This window comes from Megascapheus bottae, chromosome 18 (assembly GCF_031878675.1).
Source record: "Megascapheus bottae isolate mThoBot1 chromosome 18, mThoBot2.hap1, whole genome shotgun sequence".
Taxonomy (NCBI): domain Eukaryota; kingdom Metazoa; phylum Chordata; class Mammalia; order Rodentia; family Geomyidae; genus Megascapheus; species Megascapheus bottae.
In genome coordinates this window covers 33,720,861-33,740,633 of record NC_143526.1, presented here as the reverse complement: position 1 = coordinate 33,740,633, position 19,773 = coordinate 33,720,861, and the positions used below count along the sequence as shown (strand labels likewise).

Genomic DNA, 19,773 nt, shown 5'->3' with positions numbered 1-19,773 from the left:
ATTTTTTTTCTACAGAACAGAAAACTGACTTCAAGCTGGGAGAAGTTGGGGCTAGGAGCTCTGGCCTATTGATTCTAGCTACTCAGGAGGCTAATATCTGAAGACAGAGGTTTCAGCTCAGTCTGAAAAGTCCAAGAAACTCCAATTAAATAGCAAAATGCCAAACTGGAGATATGGCTCAAGTGGTAGAGCTCCAGCTGTAAGTGAAAAAGTGTGAGAGCTTGAGGTCAAGCTCCTTGTACTAGCATACCCCTGCTCCCCTCCTCCAAAAAAAGGCAGAGAGCCAGGTAGAGTGGTGCATGTCAATAATCGCAGCAGAACTGCAACTCTGAGGCCAGTCTAGGCTACACATCAATATCAAAAAGAAGCAAGAGCCAGGTACTGGTGGCTCATGTCTGTAATCCTAGCTACTTAGAAGGCTGAGATCTGAGGATCACAGTCCGAAGCCAGACTGCGCAGGAAAGTCCCTGAGACTTTACCTCCAATTAACCACCAAAAAGGCAGACATGGAGATGTGGCTCCAGTGGTAGAGCACTAACCTTGAACAACAACAACAACAAAAGCTCAGAGATAACACCTAGGCCTTGAGTTTAAGCCCAGGACCAACACAAAAATAAACAAAAATTAAAAAGGCAGGAAAAGAGCAAGAGAAGGGATCAGAAATTTACAAAGAAAAAGAAGAGAGAGAGGAGAAAGAGAGACAAAGAAAGGAGAGAGAGAAGGAAGATGAGAGGACAGAAGGGGATGGAAGGGAAGGAAGGAGAAAGGGTGAGAGAGAAGAGGGAGAGAAACAGAAGAGGAGAAAAGAGGGTGGGAGGGAGGGAGGGAAGGAGGGAGGGAGGGAGGAAGGGAGGGAGGAAAGAAGGATTTGAAGAAAAGCCAGAGGTGGAGGGGAGGCGGTCCTTGGTGGGGGAGGGGCACGTACTACTGGACGAGGGTCTTCACCAGGTTGACATGGCCACAGGTGGCCGCAGCATGCAAGGGCGTCCACAGCTCGTTGTCCCTTGCATTCACATTGGCACCGTGGGATAGGAGTAGCTTGACGATTTCCTCAAAGTTGTCGATGCAGCACTAAGAAGGGACAGAGAGGCAGGGTAAGCCCTAGGTAAATTCCAGGGCCTTGGTGGGTCACATCATGCTCCCCCAAAAATGCCACATGAAGGTCCACAGAATCAGATGACCTGAGTTTTAATCTCAGGGACCTTGGACCAGGCACCTGACTTCTTAGTGTCCTGGTTTCCTTGGAAGAAAAAAAAATGAAGTTAATAAAATGCATAAGTTAAAAAAAAATCAAGGATTAAAAAGAAGACTATCAACTCTAAAACCTTCAGTAAGTGTCATTGGGACAGCACACAATTTGCCTATGGCTTTGGGATCCCAGAAGGTTGTATCTGGAGATGGCAGGCACTGACATGGGGCAACCCCTTTCAACCTTGTGTGGAGCAGCGGCCCCCCGAAATGTGCCCCTGGATCCCTGTACGAAACCTCTGACTTGGAAACTGCAGATCTCAAGAACCCCAAAAGAACCAAGATTCCTCCTATCCCCAAGAATCCGGCTCCATGAGCAGATTCGAGGACAGGATGGGGTGGGCGGCGGGGGGGGGGGGGGGGGGGGGGGGGCTTTGTGGAGAGCCCAGACACGGTCCCTGCAGGGAGACAGCATGTTTGTGCTAGGGGGTGAGTGTCAAGAGGCCTCGGCTCCCCTGAGAGAACACAGGCTCCAGGAGCCCCCAAATACCTTGGACAGTGAGTTTCCCAAGGGGACAGTGGAGGCTCAACTGGGGGCTATCAGAGGGCGGTGAGGTGGTGAGGGCAGAGAAGGGAGCCAGGGAGCATCTGCAGGTGACAGCCAGAGAAGCCAGTAGGGGGACAGCACAGGGGAGGGGACCCAGGCTCAGAAAAGTGGCACAGGCTCAGAAAAATGGCACAATCAGACTTGTTTTGTAAGAAAATAATTGTGGTTCCATGTGGAGAACAGATTGTGTGTGTGTGTGTGTGTGTGTGTGTGTGTGTGTGTGTGTGTGTGTGTTGTGTGTGTACACACCCACACTGGGAGGAGACAGTGAGACTCTGTGTTGAAGTCATCCAATGTTAAGAGATGACAGTGGCCTGCCTTACAGAAGTGACAGTAGGGACAGGGAGAAGAGACAAGAGACCAGAAACAAGGAGCAGAGGTACCTGTGGGAATCCAAAGCCCCAACTGGGTCAGGGTCCAGTAGGAAGGGACCCACAGCACCAACCCCACCCCAGCCCCAAGCAGCTAGGACTCAGTGCCAGAAGGACACATTTGAAAGGAACAGCTGTTGGCACAGATGGTGCCAGAGACAGAGCTTCTTTACCAGAAGCTTGGGGTGGGGGGCTGGGTCTTAGGGTTATCTCTGAAGGTGGGAGGGGGGGAAATAACACAGGACACCTCATGGTGGGATTTAGTTCAAGTGGGCAGAAAATCCATGCAGTATCCTTGCCTTGCCAGTAGGGGGGGCCAAATACACCCAAGTGAGGTGGTCCCTGGGCTATAATTGGGTCAGAGGACAGTAGGCCCTGAGATTCCACCCCTAGGAACTGCAGAAAGCACAGGATAGAAGCCTCAAGTGGAGGGAGTGAAAGTACTGTATACCTAGAACTATGTGGGTAGAATGCACGGGTGCCTATAAAGGAGAGGTTTGTGGCGCATTGTGAAGGGTGAGGGGAGGGGCTGTCTTCATCACAGTAGGAAGTGATCCTCCATTTTGCCTCCTCAGTTGCTGTCCCCTTCCCACCTTCCTGGGTGAGTTTCATCGAGTCTCCCAGTCTCCTTCCCACTCCCCTCAGCCAGAGGGAGCTTCTTGTTCATCTCACCATGTCGCTGTCAGTTTGCAAACCTTGGAAGATTCCCTGTTGCCAAGAAAAGCAAACCCACACTTCTCTGCCAGGCCTGGGGAGCTTCACAAGCTCCCGGTGTCCCCTGTACAGGAATAGTAGTGACACTCAAAACAACCACCACAGTTCTGACGACAATGGCGATTACATCAACAACAACAACAACAACCTATGCTTTGTGAGGCCTTACTACAGCCAGCTGCCTTGCTAAGCTTTAGCCATTCATCACTACATTTAATCTTCAAGGCAAGCCCCTGAGGGGCTTTTCAATCCCGATGGCTCAGAAAGGCTCAAGGTCACACACCATGAGAAACAGATTAAAGATTCAAACATGTCTATGGACAGCTGGGCCTGCCAACGCATGCCTGTAATCCCAGCTCTCAGGAAGATCAGAGTTTGAGGCCAGTGGCAGACTACATAGTGAAGTCCTATATCAAAAAAGGGGGTACAAGAACACACAAATCCATCTACAGAGGTGCATTAAAACCCAAAGGTTCTATTGTCAATTTTACCAATTGCCTCCTGGCTTGTCCCTCAGGCTTCCTGAACTCTGGTTATATCAAAATAAATCAACCCCTCAGACTCCAAACTTGAAAAGCCAAGTTCCTGTTCATCATTCCCCCGGGTTTACATGCTCTTTCTTTCCTGTCTGGCAAACTCATCCTTCAACTCTGATGTCTTTCTTCTTAGAAACCTTTTCTCAATGCGCTCCCCGCCCCCCCTCCTGGTCCTAGGGCCTGAACTCTGGGACTGGGTGCTATTGCTGAGCCTCTTTGTTCTCAAGGCTAGTGCTTTACCACTTGAGCCACAGTGCCATTTCTGGCCTTTTCTGAGTAGCTTTTTGGAGATAAGCGTCTCAGGGACTTTTCTGTGCAGGCTGGCCTGGAACTATGATCCTCAGATTGCAGCCTCCTGAGTAGCTAGGATTACAGGCATGAGCCACTGGCACCCAGTTCTTTTCCCTTTGAAACAGGGTATCTCCCTGGAGCTTGAGCTCCCCTCCTCCTCTCCCCTCTTCTCAGCTTTTTTCTATACTGCATTACTTATGCTATTTCTGAGCCTGTGGTCCCCATCACACCACAAACTCTGAGAGCAGAGAAGCTGCCTAACTCACTCCCGGGATCCTGTTCCAGCAAGAGTGCCTAATACAGGGTAAACAGACATGCAATAAAGATTGGTTGGTTGAATGAGTGAATGAATGAACGCAGACCAGTGGAATGAGAGCAATGGCAAAATGGAGCCAAAAGTAGATATGGTGGTGAAAGTGGGACTAAAGATAACTGAATTCAGGACCAAACCATGGGCACCTCCCTGCCCATGAGTGGGTACCATAGAACCCACTGGAAGAAAAACAGGTCCTAGTGAAGCCATGTGGCCAGTAAGCTAGGAGCGGAGTATGATGTACAGATGGCAGGAACTCCAAGCCAATGGGAGGGTGTACCAAGATCATCCACCAAGGCCCGGATGACAACTCAAGGGTGGGCCTTGGGCTCTACAGCCACTCTGCATAGGCAAGACACCCCCCAGTGCCACCCTGGCTCTGCCAGCGTTCACCCATGGGTTATCTAAAGTCACTGCAATTAATCCAGAAGCCAGCTTCCATCACCTTAGCCATATTCTGCAAGCTCTGAGGCCACTCGTGGCTGGGGGCTCCTTTTGGGAACAGATCTAGAACACTCTCATGGTGGTAGAAACCTCTGTCTCTAGGCCTCAGTTTCCTGAGCATAAGATGGCGATAATAAGATTTCCATCAGTTGTTGCAGGGCTCTGAATAAACTACCTAGACGACATGCTTAGCAGGGAAACAGTCAGTGACAAATTCCAGGACTACTCATGAATCCAAGATAGACTGGGCTTTGCGGGAGGCTGCTGTGAATCCACACAACCCTCAGACGACCCAGCCACTGGGGCAGGAAATGGACACCCAGCCAGCCTGGGGAGCTTATTCAAGGTCACACGCCAGGGAGTAGCAGCTCCAGGCCTCACTTAATCATCAGGCCCCTGGCTACAGGACTGGAGTTGGCCTGAACATCTGGGTTCCCCCTATCCTCCCTCCTAACCTCCCTCCCTCCCTCTCTGTCTCTCTAGTGCAGCCTCAGGTGGCCTAGAATCATTGAGCTGAAATTTAAGACAGACACACAGACACAGACAAAGACACACAGACACACAGACACACACACACACACAGACACACACACACGGGTAGTTCACATGGCCAGTCTGTCCATTCCTCTCCTGACCAGGGTTTGAATTACCTGGCCTCCCTCTAACCAATCTATCCAAAAACCTGGCCCAGGACACAAGAAAGCTCCAGGATACATAATCAGTTCATGTGCATGTTAGACTAAGCAGGGATAAGAGGCTCCTAAGGACCCCCAGAGCTGTGGGTCAGGGAAGCTGCATTCTAAGAGGCCTAGAGCACCAGGTCCTGAAAAGCCAGTGTCTGGAGCCTGGGGGCCTGGGAAGCAGAGTGCTGGCCAAAGACCAGGCTTCATAGGACCTTGTAGTGTAGCAAAGACATTAGTCTTACCCCCCTAGCAGTAGGAGTAACCTCAGGGGAGAAAGGCTAGGTCGTGAAGGTGGGTCAGGAGGCTGCAGGAGGGAGAAGCATCTGTGAGAGAGGTGACAACCTCAGCAGCCTATCCCCAGGCAGTGCATGTGTCATCCTAGCACACAAGGTCAGAGCCAAAGCACTTGGCCCTGTGACCTTAGCCAACAATACCCGTCAGTCGCCTTGTCTCCAGCATGGCGGATGTCCTGGTGACTGGAAATGGTTTATGTCAACTGGCAGTGAAGATGACAGGATCAAAGGCCTCCTGTCCTCTGGGCTTGTCCTGCACGCATGTGTACATGTGCACACCCACGGGCTCTGTGGGCATGTTTGTTATACACATACACACAAGCCATTCTCTCCCCTTCACTTCCTCTCCCCTGAGGACCTGGGCAGGGCAGTACGGGAAGACTGGAGGGGCTCCCCATCCAGACAGGGAGCAGGGGGACCCCAGCAAGCATGGCTTACCTGATGCAGGGCTGTGAGTCCATCCTCATTGCACAGATCAGGGCTGACCTTATTCTTCAGGAAGTAGCGGACTGTAACAGGAGGGACAGAGTGAGGCTCCCTTCACACACAGGGAAGGCACCCGTGGGGGTCTAGGCCCTGACATCAGTGGTGGGGCTTACGCCTCACGAGAGGCCAATGAGGTATTAACACCCTCCCCATTGTACAGATGAGGAAACTGAGGCACAGGAGGCCTTGGGCCTGTCTTATCTCGGGCCAGACTAACAGGATGTGGTGGCTGTCAGCCTTCCTGTGTGTCAGACACTAATCTCAGCAGTTGGCCTGTCCCTTTCCCCATCTTGGCCCTAGCTACCACCTGAGGTTCAAGTCCCAGCATCCCACAGGCCAGCTAAGACCGCCTGGCTCACATGTCAGCTTTAGAAGGCCCAGAACTAGATAGCCTTCCACACTGGCTCTCCCTGTGAAGCTGATGGAGGGAGCCACTGGAGCTCATGGTGACCAGTACAAGAGGACACAGCCTCCTCCATATGCCTCTGAGGTAAGGGACAAGCTACGGGGAGAGGGTCACTCATTCTTCAGTCATCGATCCCAGCAGATAGGAAAGGGTGGAGAGTCCACAAGCCCTCAAGAGCAGCTCTACCTCCCAACTCCCCAACCACAGCCCAGCTGCACGCTGTCTGTAGCACGCAGCCCCCCACCCCCACCAGGTGAGGGAAGAGTTGAGGCCTCCACATAACAAGATGTGATGTCTCTGGCAGACTTGCTGAGAATGAAGTGACAGGACTTTGCCAGTGAGAGAGCCTCTCCTCTGCTACCAGCTGCATCTAGCTACTGAAATGACTGAATATTGAATTCGCAAACGTGTGTTTCGCTCACTCTATGCTTCATGCCACAAGTGGCTCCCATGATGAGACAGTTCCAACTTCATCAAAAAGTTCTACTGGAAGCCAGGCCCTGGTGGCTCACAACTTAATCCCATCTATTCAGAAGGCTGAGATAGGAGGATCATGGCTTGGTTCAAAGGCAGCTAGGGCAAGAAAGTCTATGAGACCCTTATCTCCAATTAACCATTTAAAAAAGGAAAAAATGGAGCTGTGGCTCTAGTAGAGCACTAGCCTTGAGCAAAAAAGCTCAGGGAAATGCCCAGGCTCTGAGTACAAGCCCCAGGGCTGGTGTACACACACACACACACACACACAGGCTTTGTTGATCAGTGCTCCTCTGAAGTGTCATACATGGAACTTGATCCCAGCACCAACGGTAAAAGCCCATCCCTAACTCCCCTTTGCTCTAGAAACACTGGCCACAATGCTTCCTGTGACATTCAGGGTCTGGCATGGAGGACCCTACAGGATGGCCACCATCCTGCACAATCGGGGGGGTGGGGGGGAGGTGCACCATTCATATCGTAATTTGGGAGACTTGCACCCCCTGGGTCTGGGCAGTGTACAATATGCTGAAACAAACATACTAATCCTACCTGCCTGCCTCTCTGGTTTCATTTCTTCTCCTCATTTTTATTTTTTTTAATTTTTTTCCAGTCCTGGGCTTGAGCTCAGGGCCTGAGCACTGTCCTTGGACTTTCTCAAGGCTACAGCTCTACTGCCTGAGCCTCAGCACCACTTCCGGCTTTTTTCTATGTATGTGGTACCGTGGAATCGAACCTGAGTTGTCGTGCATGCTAGACAAGCACTCTACCACTAGGCCAAACTCCTGGACCCATCATTTTTATTTTTTATTTTTGGTCAGTCCTGGGACTTGAACTCAGGGCCTGAGCACTGTCCCCGAGCTTCTTTTGCTCAAGGCTAGTGCTCTATCACTTGAGCCACAGTGCCACTTGCAGCCTTTTCTGTGTATGTGGTACTGAGGAATCAAAGCCAGGGTGTCATGCATGCTAGACAAGCACTCTACCACCAAGCCACATTCCTAGCCCCCCTAAGCTGTTTTCACTCAAAGCAAGGGCTCTCCTACTTTAAGCCATAGCGTCACTTCCAATTTTCTGGTGGTTAACTGAAGATAGGAATCTCATGCCCTTTCCTGTCTGGGCTGGCTTTGAACCACTCAGGCTCCTGAGTAACTAGGATTATAGGTGTGAACCATTGACCCTAGCTGTAGTTTCATTTCTTAAACTCCAAACACTTCTTGCAATAGTTTTCTTTTGTTTGCTAGTTACACACTTTATTTGACCTCTGAACTTCTATATAAACCTGATCCCACTGCCTGGAAGCTTCAGCCACCCATTCATCCACCAATCTACTCATCCCATCATGTGCAAGAGCGTGCTCACACACACGTGTATGGGCACGCACATGCACGCATGCACGCACGTGCTCACACACACGTGTATACACACACACACACACACACACACACACACACACACACACACACACCGGCCTCACCCCTCATCCCTTAGGTCTCAGCTCAAACTCCCCAGTCTCTCCCCATCACACACACCAGTAGCTCCTATCATGTCATTGGATAGACTTATCACAATGATCTTTGCGACCTTGGGTCTGACACTGGATTCTAGGCCCTAAGCAACAAGGACCACAGTCTGGTGTTTATGGCTCTATTCCTAAGGCTTGATGACACAGTTTATCCTCAAGGTCTCCCCCAGGGCTTTGACCCAATGGGCAGCCCCCTAATTCAGTAAAGTTCATAGTTTTTCCATGTCTGAGCAGAGAAGCACATTAGCCATGGCTGAGCCTGGAGACTCCTGCCCATACCAGGCAGCTCTGGCCTCCTCCTCATGGCCTGTGGTCCAACCAATAGCTGGTCTTAGCCTCAGGTCTATGCTAATGAATTGCACCAGAGCAACCCAGGCATACTCTGCTCAAGAGTCACTGAGTGTGTGTGAGGGGGAGGGGAACAGGGGGAGGAGGGTTTCCAGAAGATTCTGCTTACATGAGGCAAACTCGAGTTGCCTGGGATGGCTGGTGGGCCAGGCTTCCTGTCCAGGAGACTCTCCATGAAGCAAATAAATAAATATCAACTGCCAAAAGCAGCCTTGGTGAATAGTAATTATTGGGGTGCTCTCTTGTGCTGCGTGGGAGCCCAAGCCAGTAATTATCCTGATGTCGGGCAGTTATTTTCAGCCCAATAAGTGGGACAAGTCATCTCCATCTCTAAGAAATCCGTAATATTCATGAGCCAAGGCCACCTCAGCAGCTCTCTTTCCCAGCTCTGTCAGGAAGGCTGGAGCTGGCTTTGGGCCCAGCTCACTGGAGCAGCATCCCACTCCTCAGTGTGTGGCCACGCTGCCCTGGGTCTGGGTTCAGCAAAATGAAAGGCTCTGCTATTAAGAGTCCCTGGTCTGAGCCTGTCCTGTGCATCCAGCACCATGTAGAATCATATTCCTTCAGTGCCCCCCCCCCCACATAGCAAAGGAGACAGAGAGTCAGGAAGGTACACACACACACACACACACACACACACACACACACACAGATGAACTAAAATGCCAAGTTCTGATGGCCCTGCTCTTCCCCTGCAGCCAAGGATGGAAGTAGCTGAGAGTCCAGAACGGAGCTGAGAGCTAGCCAGGGAGGAGGACACACTAGTGGAGGGCAGGCCAGCATCAGAGGTGCACAGACACCAGGCCATGCTGCTCTGAGGCGTTCTGGTACTCACAAACAAGACTGCAGAACCAATCTGCCCTGGTCAGGGGCTGGGAGTACAGTCAGATCTGTCAGGGCCATGTCAAATGTAAGTTGGACTCTCTTTAGCCTGGCTTACAACCCTCTCCTGGCTCTACATTGGTCCAAACTCCTTCTATGATCCTCACTGAAATTGTCAAACTGGCCCATAGACCAAATCTGTCAGGCAGCCTATTTCTATAAATAAATTTTTATTGGACCCTATCCACACTCATCCATTTACATATCGCCTACGACTGCTTTTACTCTGTCACGGCAAAGCTGTGGAGTCATCCCAGAAGACTGTGGGTCATACATAGTTACTGGGCTTCTAGACCCTTGGTCCTAAAAGTCCTTTACTCTGTGATCTCATCTAAAGGACAACCACAATTAGGGGGGAGGGAGATTATTTCCAACATCATCAGCGTCAATGGAGTGCTCTGAAACTGTACAGTGTGCAACTCGCTCAGCCACACCAATAACCTGCCTTAACTGTCTGGGCACCTTGGACAATGGAGGAAGCTGTCGTGAAGTCTAAGGGTTGCCTAGGCTTGGGAAGCACAAAGACACAAGGGGCATGCCCCCTCCTCCAGCCAGCCAAGAGTGCCCTCCCTCACTTCCATCCATATTTAACTCTTCTTCCAGCTCCTGGGCTTGGCTACCAGCTTGGCAGAATGACCCGTGGGTTCTCGCAGTGCAGTGTGTTTCACTGTAGCTTTACACAGGTTATTCCTCAAATCTGTGCCACCAGTCGTCAGCAGTGCTGAGGGACCACTGTGAGACCATAGATGGGTACCTACGCCACCCCCAAATCCCACCCCCACCGGGCAAAGGGGTGGACCCCACTCCCCTCCCTGGAGCATCCTGCTCCTGGCACCAGCCCTCACTCTGCCCACACCTCCCCAGCAATCTGGCTGGAACGTGGGCCAGCGGGCCATCTGCTCCCTCCATCTCCAGCTGCAGTGAGCCAGAGCCAGGCTGAGGCTGCGGCCACCTCCCAGGACAGAAGGTGGGAGCTTCACTGCTGACAAGCTTGTGTCTGACCCACCTGGTCCCACAAAGCGAACCCCTTGATCTCAAGCAAGTGAGGAGGCTGTGCAACCACAGGTGTGATTCCTGCCTCCTACCCTGGAGAAGAGGAGCCAGTAAAACAGCAGGTTCTGCCTCCACTGCAGGCTTCAGGGACTCTAGCCTCTATCTGCATTTGTTCCAGAGGCCTGTTGTTGAAATAGGGCCATATGACTTGAGGGTCATGTTCCCTGAGCATGTCCGCCCCCCTCCACATCCCCACCCTCCAGTCTCCCTTCCTTTCCTGCTCAGTGCCTGGTTGGCTCGCTGCTCCAGCCACACTGGCTTCTTTTACTTCCTAAACAAAAGCAAAACCCGAGCTCCCAGCCTCCAAGACTTTACACACTGGTTCCTGCATCTGGAGCATTCTTTCTTCCCACTTTGCACCAGGAAACAACTCCTTTTCCTCCTCAGATCCCAGACAAAATGTTACTTACTCTGGGAGGCCTTCCTTGATCACCTCAATCTCAACTGTGCCTTCTAAGCCATTCTCCTCACAGTACTTCTGCAATTGTTTCATCTTTTTGCTTTACTGTTTTTATTACTATTATTATTACTACTACTACTATTACTATACTGCTGCTGCTGCTGCTGCTATTGGTTTTGTTGAAGCAGTGTCTGACCATGTAGTCCAGACTGGTCTTGAACTCACGATCTTCCTACCTCATGTGCTAGAATGAAAGGAGTGGACCACCATAACCAGCTGGTACATTACAGTAGCATCTGCTTCACTGGCCACAGAGCTACTTGCCCTACAGGCTATGGGATCATTTTACATGTTACACAAGCTAGCCAATGCCCTTCCTTGGTCTCCCTCCTGTCCTGGCTCCTCACTCTTTCTGCCCAGTGCCCTAGGCTGTCTTCTTTATGACCCAGTGTGGCTGGTGTGTTGAGCAAAGGGGCAATGAAATCACTATATAAGATGTCACCATACCAACTCATTCTCTGAAACCAGCTAGGAAGATAAATGACCCCCTCCCCCATCTTTAACTATTGCACAATTTACAGGTAGGGAAACTGAGGCTTGAGTTTGAACATGCGGGCACAGGGATGGAAATAGGAGGCCTGGGGCCTACCTACCTCCACAGACTGTATACTTGATCACTCTGCTGACCTGATACCAAAGAGAAGCAGTAGAAAGATGGGAAAGAAAAAAAAAGTGAAAGGAAAGGTTATGGCCAAGTTAGGTGTTCTAGAACATTCCATGACTTCAAAGACAAGAATCCTAGCCAGGCATTGGAAGCTCATGCCTATAATTTTAGCTATTCAGAAGGATGAGATCTAAGGGTCACATTTCAAAACCAGTCCAGGCACGAAAGACTATGAGATTCTTATCTCCAGTTAACTGCCAGAAAAGCAGAAGTGGCATTGTGGCTCAAGTGGTAGAGCACTAGCACTGAGCTGAAGAGCTCAGGGACAGCGTCCAGGCCCAGAGTTCAAGCCCTACAACCCCTGCCCCGACCAAAAAAAGAATCCTAACAGTGATCACAGCGGCCTTGTTATTACAGTTTGCAAATGAAGTGCAGAGGCTGGGGTCACGTGGCTTGAGGTCCTGTGGCAAACGCATGACTGCTCTGAGCCCAGCTCTAGCACCAGCTCTGCATGTCCTCCTGCTGTGTCTCCTCTTGTATGGACCTGACCCATCCTGATCCTAAGCACCCATCTACCCATGAAAATTCCTGCCCACACTGGCCCTCTTCTCCTTCCTTGAGGTGCAGTAGGGGTGCAGGGGGACCCAACCTTTGGCCCAACAATTACAGAAAGCACCCATCCCCCACCCCATCCCCTAAAGTCACAGTGGTCCTGGGTCCTCACTGCACAGAGCTTCCAAAACCACTCCACTGAGAAATTTCAACCTTTCCACCCACCACTGCTCTTCCCTGAAGCAGAAAGAGCCAGAAATAGCTGCTTCCAAGGAAGCCAGGCTGCCTGGGGCTGGGGTAAGTCTCGCAGGGTTGTCTCCAGTGACTTGTGCAGCCTACAGCTCTGCCAGGCAGTTCACTGGGGTTCTGGGCGATGACTCAGCCAGGGCGGGGGATCGCCCAGGAAGATGTGGGCTTCTTTCAAAATCACATCCCAGGCGTAGCCCCTGTCCTTCCTCCCACAGATAGCAGTGTTCCAGGGTCCATTCACAAGAGGAGAGGTCAGCCCTGACTTGTGCTTATAATCCTAGCTACTCAGGAGGCTGAGATCTGAGGAGAATGGTTCATAGCCAGCTGGGACAGTAAAGTCTGTGAGACTCTTATCTCCAATTAAGCAACCAAAAGCTAGAAGTATAGCTGTAGCTCAAGTGGTAGCCAGACTTGAGTAAAAAGGCTGGTAAGTATACAAGATTCTGAGTTTAAGTCCCAATACCAGCACAAAATTTTTTTTTAAAGAGGAGCCAGAAGATGGTATTGTTGAGGGGAATGCGAGAAAGTGCTGGTACCAATATGAAATGGTACAGTTGCTTTGGAGGTTCTTCAAAGATCAAATATCAAGTTATCATGTGACCCAGCAATTCCACTTCTGGGGAAATACATCTAAGAGGAATGAAAGTGTATGTCCACATAAAGAAAAAGTTTATAATATCCCCAAGTGTCCATTTATTGGTGAACATACCAACAAAACTCCACGCAATGGGAATATTACTCTGCTGTAAAAAGAGAGGAATTACTGACCCGTGCTAGAATACTGGTGAACTCTGCAAAAGAAAGCAGACAAGAAAGGCCATGTAATGTCATTTACATGACATTTCCACAATAGGCAAATCCACAGAGACAGAGAACTGAGTGGCAGACACTAGTGGCTGGGGATTGAGATAGGCAGAATGAAGAGAGATTGTGAGAAAGTCCAGAATGTCCTCTAGAGATGATGAGAATGGCTGGAACTAAAATAGTGGTAATGGCAGTACAAACTGGGCAAGGCCTCGCACTGAGACTTCTTTAAAAGGAATGAATAGCATGGTAGATGAAGAATAGCTCCATTCCAAAGGGACGGGCTCCCAGCTGGTCCTGGAGCATCCTCCTGGAAGCTCCTTCCTCTGCCAGTCGAAAGTTCTGGGAAGTCAGCACATTGTCATCCCCTTATGACAGTGACTACAGTGCCAAGATGGTGCCCAGCAGACAACAGGTGTTCAATCATTTCTTATAGGAAGGGAGAGTATGGGGAAAACCACTGGTCCATCAGACCCTCTCTTGGCCTATAAGATCTGCCATCTGCCCCCTCTCCTCACCACAGTGCACTCTTCTCTGGGCCTCTCAGGCACTACCCTCCTTACACACCTCTGGACCTGTTGATAGGCTGCTCCATCTGTCTATCTTTCCCCATTTCCCTTCCCCTAGCTTACATGCCACTGCCCCGAGGAAGTCTCCTCTGAACCTCCATGCTGGTCCTAGCCTGAGCTCATGTGCTACGGTGCAGATGTGAATAGATTTAACCACGGCTCTCCTAGACTAAGAGCTTAGGGTAGCTGGGGGGAAGCTGGAGGGGACCTGTGACCTACTGTGACACAGTCCAGGCCCCCAGCTAGTATCTGTGCTGCTGGGACAGGATGGGGCCTACCAGAGCCTCTTCTCCCCCCTCAGAACTGAACAGAGTATCTCAGATTCCGTGTTGGGCTACTCTAAATATGGGGGGGGGGGACTGTACTTAACTCACAGAGAAGATGGGGGCTTGGGTTAGGGTGGGGAAGCATTCATATGATAGAACCCTTGGAGACCTGAGTTTAATTTTCAGTACTATCACCAAAAGAACCAAAGGTATAGGAAAGAAAAAAGGGAAAGGAAACTTAAAAGATAGGGGCCTGTAAGATTTTTCCATCGAAGCTGCAAAGATTTTTGACTCTGATTTAATCTTACCCTCTCCTTTCCCCCTTTCTTTCCTTTGTCTTCTCCACTCACCCACCGTTGGCAAAATTTCACTGAACCCTTCCTCCTCCTCCTCCTCCTCCTCCTCCTCCTCCTCCTCCTCCTCCTCCTCCTCCTGCGCTGCTGCTCCTCCTCCTCTTCCCCCTCCTACCCAATCCTTCCCTCTTTCATTAACTCCCTTCAAAGGAATCTTGCTCTCGGTGGTGCTGTCTCAGGAATTCAGGCAAGACTTCCTGTCTTGAAATATGATCCTGGAACTTCCCCCAGTCATTTAAGGTTCAGGAACACACAGACCCCAGGTGCTAGGACCCCATCTTCCTGGACTGTCTTCAGCATTCTCTAGCACCGGCCCCCTGCAACAGCACTGCAGCAGCACTGCAGGCTCAGGGTCTTGAGCTCCCTTCTGCCTCTTTGAGCCAGACCCTTTAAGGGAGCTCTCCAAGGTACCTGTTCTCATTCCAACCAATTCTTTCCTCCAATGCTCTGGATTCCCTTCTGACTTCCTCTTGCTCTCCTAACCTATCTCTCTGTCCACCTAGCGCTCCTAGATCTTTTTGTTTAATAACTCAATTATTTCATATCTCCAGGCAAATAATAGATAAAAATATTCCCAGCCATCCAGATAGGAGATGCAGACACATCAACATTGTAATGGCTTCATAGTTGTCATAATATCTAAGGAGCGTTGTTGATTTTCCCATTGTGAAGTGCCCGGGCTAAAATAGAGATTGTGTGTGTGTGTGTGTGTGTGTGTGTGTGTGTGTGTGTGCGCACAAGCTAATACTGGGGGTGGGGGCTTGAACTCAAAGTTTTATGCTCTCACTTGGCATTTTCACTCAAGTTTGGCACTCTAGCCCTTGAGCCAAGGGCTCAAGGTTAATTGGAGCCAAGAGTCTTACAGACTTTCCTGCCTAGGCTGGCTTTGAACCATACTTCTCAGCTTTCAGACTCCTGAGTAGCTAGATTTATAGTCCTATCAAGATTTGGACAGAAGCGCGCGCACACACACACACACACACACACACACACACACACACACGGAGTTGTCTAGGAAGGGAAAAGTTCTTCCAGCTCCTACTTGTCCATTTTGAATCTTCCCTCTAATTTCCTTGTCCCATGACTCCTGTCCTTCTGACTGCTATCCCCACCACCTGATCTTTCTCCCTGACTGTCCTTTTGGCTCTCAGTTTTGGTCTCTACCAAGGATGTGGTATCTTGAATCTCTGTCTCACTTCTGCATCATATAGGATAGAGTCAGTTCTCCCCATGAGCTTTCACCTATCTGGCTGGGGAAATGATCACATTTCAAAAAAAATTAAAAGGTAACCAGCCACATGAGAAACAGAAATCAGGATGTATACCTTCCTGATCCTCGGTGGAAAAGATGAACACAAATAAACACGCTGCTCGTTACCATAACAAAGTGATCGTAAAAACCAAGAGAATTAAATAATAGAAATACAAGTAATATACAATATATAATATATAATATAAATAATAAGGAAAACTAAAGCACGAACCAAGATGATTCCAAATCTCACATCTGGCATTAGCATAAACTCAATACTCCACACCCTATTAAGCAGTAGAGACTGTTCTATGTGAATGTATTAGTTTTCCTTATCTTTACTGTTTGCAGAAAAAAGAAAAAACTTACAAGAGATATTCCCCAAACAAAATAACCGAGGATAAAAATAGAGGCATGTTCCAATATAAGACAGGCAGATGCAAACACAAAGAACATGGGGGTGGCAACATTACTATCATGCCCTCCCCGGGGAATTCTGGGAAAGCAAGGAGGCGGTCTGTCTTAGGTTGGTCAGAAAACAAGAATCTTCAAGATGTAATAATAAGCAGAAAGCAGATCAGCGATAGCCTAGGTGCACTGGCAGGGTGAGGAAAGGTGGTTTCATATAGGAAACCTTATGCACTGCATAATCTGGAGAGAAAAATTCCAGTAAAGCAAAAACAATTAGGATATAAGTCAGAGGCACAACAATTGGATAAATCTTCAGTATACATGCCCTAAAGAAAAGATCAGAGGGCCGAGATTTACAGATAAGGATGTTCAGAACAGTGTTGTTTATACAGACAGTTTAATCAAGCAATCTTGGACTCAATTCAAATATCTAAATAACTGTACATTTGTTTAATACATTTTGGAACATCAGTAAGTAGGACATTCTGAAGCTAGTATTTGAGGAGTTTTTAGTGGCCTAAGGAAGTGTGTGTGTGTGTGTGTGTGTGTGTGTGTGTGTGTGTGTGTGTGTGTGAGATAGAAAATGAAGACATCAAAATAGAGGTTCAAGTTGGGCACCAGCTCAGTAGGCTGAGATCTACAGATCATGGTTCGAAGCCATCCCCATGCAGGAAAGTTCATGAGACTCTTATCCTCAATTAGCCACCAAAAAGCAAGCAGGAGAGCTGTGGCTCAAGTGGCAGATAACTAGTTTGGGGCAGAAAAAAAAGTCAAGCAACAGCACAAGGTTCTTCAGTTCAAGCCCTATGACTGGTGCGCATGCACGCGCGTACACGCATGCACACGCGCACATGCACACACACACACACACACACACACACACACACACACCTCTAAATGTTCAATGAAATCTCAAAAGGAAAAGAAAACTACATCCCATATATTTAGTCAATTGTGAGGCTTGAACACAGGGCCTGGACACTGTCCCTAAGCCTTTTTGTGCTCAAGGCTAGAGCTCTACTAATTGAGCCATAGTGCCACTTCCAGTTTTTTGAATGGTTATATATAAAAGTCTCAAAGGGACTTTTCTGCCTGGGCTGGCTTCAAACTTCAAGCCTCAGATCTTAGCCTCCTGAGTAGCTAGGACTAGAGACATGAGCTACTGACGCCTGGCTCCACATATTTTTAATTCCTTGTATTCTTTATTGGTTAAAAAAAATGAAAGGGAGAAGTGGCACTGTGGCTCAAGTGGTAGAGTACTTATAAAATATTGGCAACCTGGAAGTGGCACTGTGGCTCAAGTGGTAGAGCTCAGGGACAATGCTCAGGCCCAGAGTTCAAGCCCCATGACAAAAAAAAATATGTAAGGGCTAGAAAAGTAGCTTAGTGATAAAGTACTTGTCTATCATGCATGAAGCCCTGGGTTCTATTCCTCAGTACCACATTAAACAGAAAAATCCAGAAGTAGCACTGTGGCTCAAGTGGTAGAATGCTAGCCTTAAGCAAAAGAAACTCAAGACAGTGTCCAGGTCCTGAGTTTAAGTGTCAGGACAGATGAAGAAGAAAAAGAAGAATGGGGCATTAATGGTGACAATCAGTGACTTTTATGGCTGTCAGTATTTTGTGAATTCTTTTTTTTTTGTGGTCAGTTGTGGGACTTGAACTCTGAGCCTAGGCACTGTCCCTTAGCTCTTCAGCTCAAGGCTAGCGCTCTACCACTTGAGCCACAGTGCCACTTCCAGGTTGCCAATATTTTATAAGTGTTTACAAAATATGTATACTACCTTTGTAATATGAATTTTTCAGTTTTACTGAAGGACAACCCTTCCCAGGATGACAGTCCCTACAGAAATGAAATCCCAGTGTATCTCACAAAGCTGAGTTTCCTGTGTGGGAAAGGAAGTTAAACAGTAAAGATAAGGAGAACTAGTACATTCAAATGGTACAGGCATTTGTAAACAACAGTCCACAGACCAATATCTGGCCTGGCACTTATTTTGTACTACTTGGGTGGGACTGGAGGTTTAACTCATGGGCAGAACAGTGGTGAGGGGTGCTGAGGTCATAAGGTTAGAAAAGGGAAGGGATAAGAGGGGAGGGGAGTGAATGAAAGAGAAGACAGGAGGGAATGGAGAAGGGGAGGGGAGGGAAGGGAGGGAAAGGACGGTGAATGGCGGGGGAAGAGGAGAAGGGAGGGGAGAGTAGAGGAGAAGAGAATAAGTTTGAGCCAGCTGTGGTGGCACACAACTGTAACATCAGCACTTGAGAGACTGAGTCAGGAAAACCTTGAGTTCAAAGCCAGCCTGGGCTATCTAGCAAGAAGAACCTGTCTCTAAGAAACAAAGGATGGAGGTATGGCTCCCATGTATCAGAAACAAAAAAAGAATAATCAGTATTTTAAGTGATGAAAAATAGCAGAGAAGATTACTGTGTGCAAGGCAGACGTCGCATCCCCAAGCTTGAAGTAGCACACACTCATTCAGTTCTGTGTGGCTGTGGCTGCTCCAGTTTCAGGGCCTGGTTGTGAAACAGAATGCAGGGACCACACAGCCTAAAATATCTGTCTGTCTGCTTGCTTTTATTTCTGTGTGCCGATACTGGCCTTGAACTCAGAGCCTCTCGTTCTCTCATTTGGCTTTTTCACTCAAGACTTGTGCTCTATGGTTTAAGCCACATCTCCCCTCTGCCTTTTTTTTTTTTTGCCAGTTTATCTGCCCAGGATGGGTTCGAACCATGATCCTCAGATTTCAGCCTCCTGAGTAACAGGGGGAGCCACCAGCCTCCAGCAAAAAAACTGGTCCTTTGACAGAAAAACGTGGCTGATTCCTAGGGAAGTGGTTTTCAGCTAACAAAACCTGTTTAAAACCACAGTCTCCGTTCACAAGCACCCTCAAGATCTCATGGTTCCGGGCAAAAGAGGACAAAAATGGATGCTTGTCCGAGGTGGAACACAGGTGCATCAGACTGATTCCTTCACCTGCCAAGGAGTGAAAGGTACACAAGACCCACTGAGCCACCCAAAGTCTCCACCTCCACCCCAACTCTTCCCTCTTCCTGACAAGAGCAGAAAGACCTTCCATAATGTGAACTGCAGAAGAAGCTGCAGCTGCAGACACGTTGATATTTTTATCCAGCCTCTGTTTCCTGTTTGCTGGCTGGTGTTTGCTTTTGTGGCGTCTGATACAGACTCCGCTTCCTGGTCAAACCACACACAGACGGTCTGCCTCTTAAGGGGGTCTGCCGCCCACCCCCCTTCCCCACCTGAATACCTTCCCCGATGCCACATAGCCTCCTGTGACTCCCAGATGCCCATCTATCTTCCCTCTGCCTGTGCAGGAGAAAAAAACCAGGGCAGCTGGTGGGCAGAGGGGAAATGGGGGCATTACTGCTGCAGGAAGTGGAAAAACCCACTCTCTTATCAGAGAGGAGCAGGCAGAGCCTGGGGGCAGCTCGTTGCAGGTCTCAGAGCTTCTGGAAGGTACGTGGCTCAGAGACATCCTGAAGAGGACAGAGGGAGAGTTCATTGTTGCTGGCTGATCATAGCTCTAGGACCTTGGGGGTCACATGTGGATGCCAGCATCTTCAAGTTCTGTGTCCTGACAGCTCAGCTTTGTGTGAGTCAGAGAGCAATAATGACATACA

General features: G+C 49.2%; 1 protein-coding gene across 2 annotated transcripts in view; it reads right to left on the bottom strand.

Annotated features, from left to right (window-relative positions):
- Ppp1r16b (protein phosphatase 1 regulatory subunit 16B) overlaps positions 1–19,773 on the bottom strand; it is a 97,152-nt gene that overhangs the window by 15,193 nt on the left and 62,186 nt on the right. For both annotated transcript variants that reach the window (XM_090352354.1, XM_090352355.1), the window contains exons 3-4: positions 5,879–5,949; positions 926–1,071 (exon numbers count right to left, since the gene is read on the bottom strand). In XM_090352354.1, coding sequence (XP_090208480.1) covers positions 926–1,071; positions 5,879–5,949 — 217 coding nt within the window. The remainder of the gene's footprint in view (positions 1–925; positions 1,072–5,878; positions 5,950–19,773) is intronic.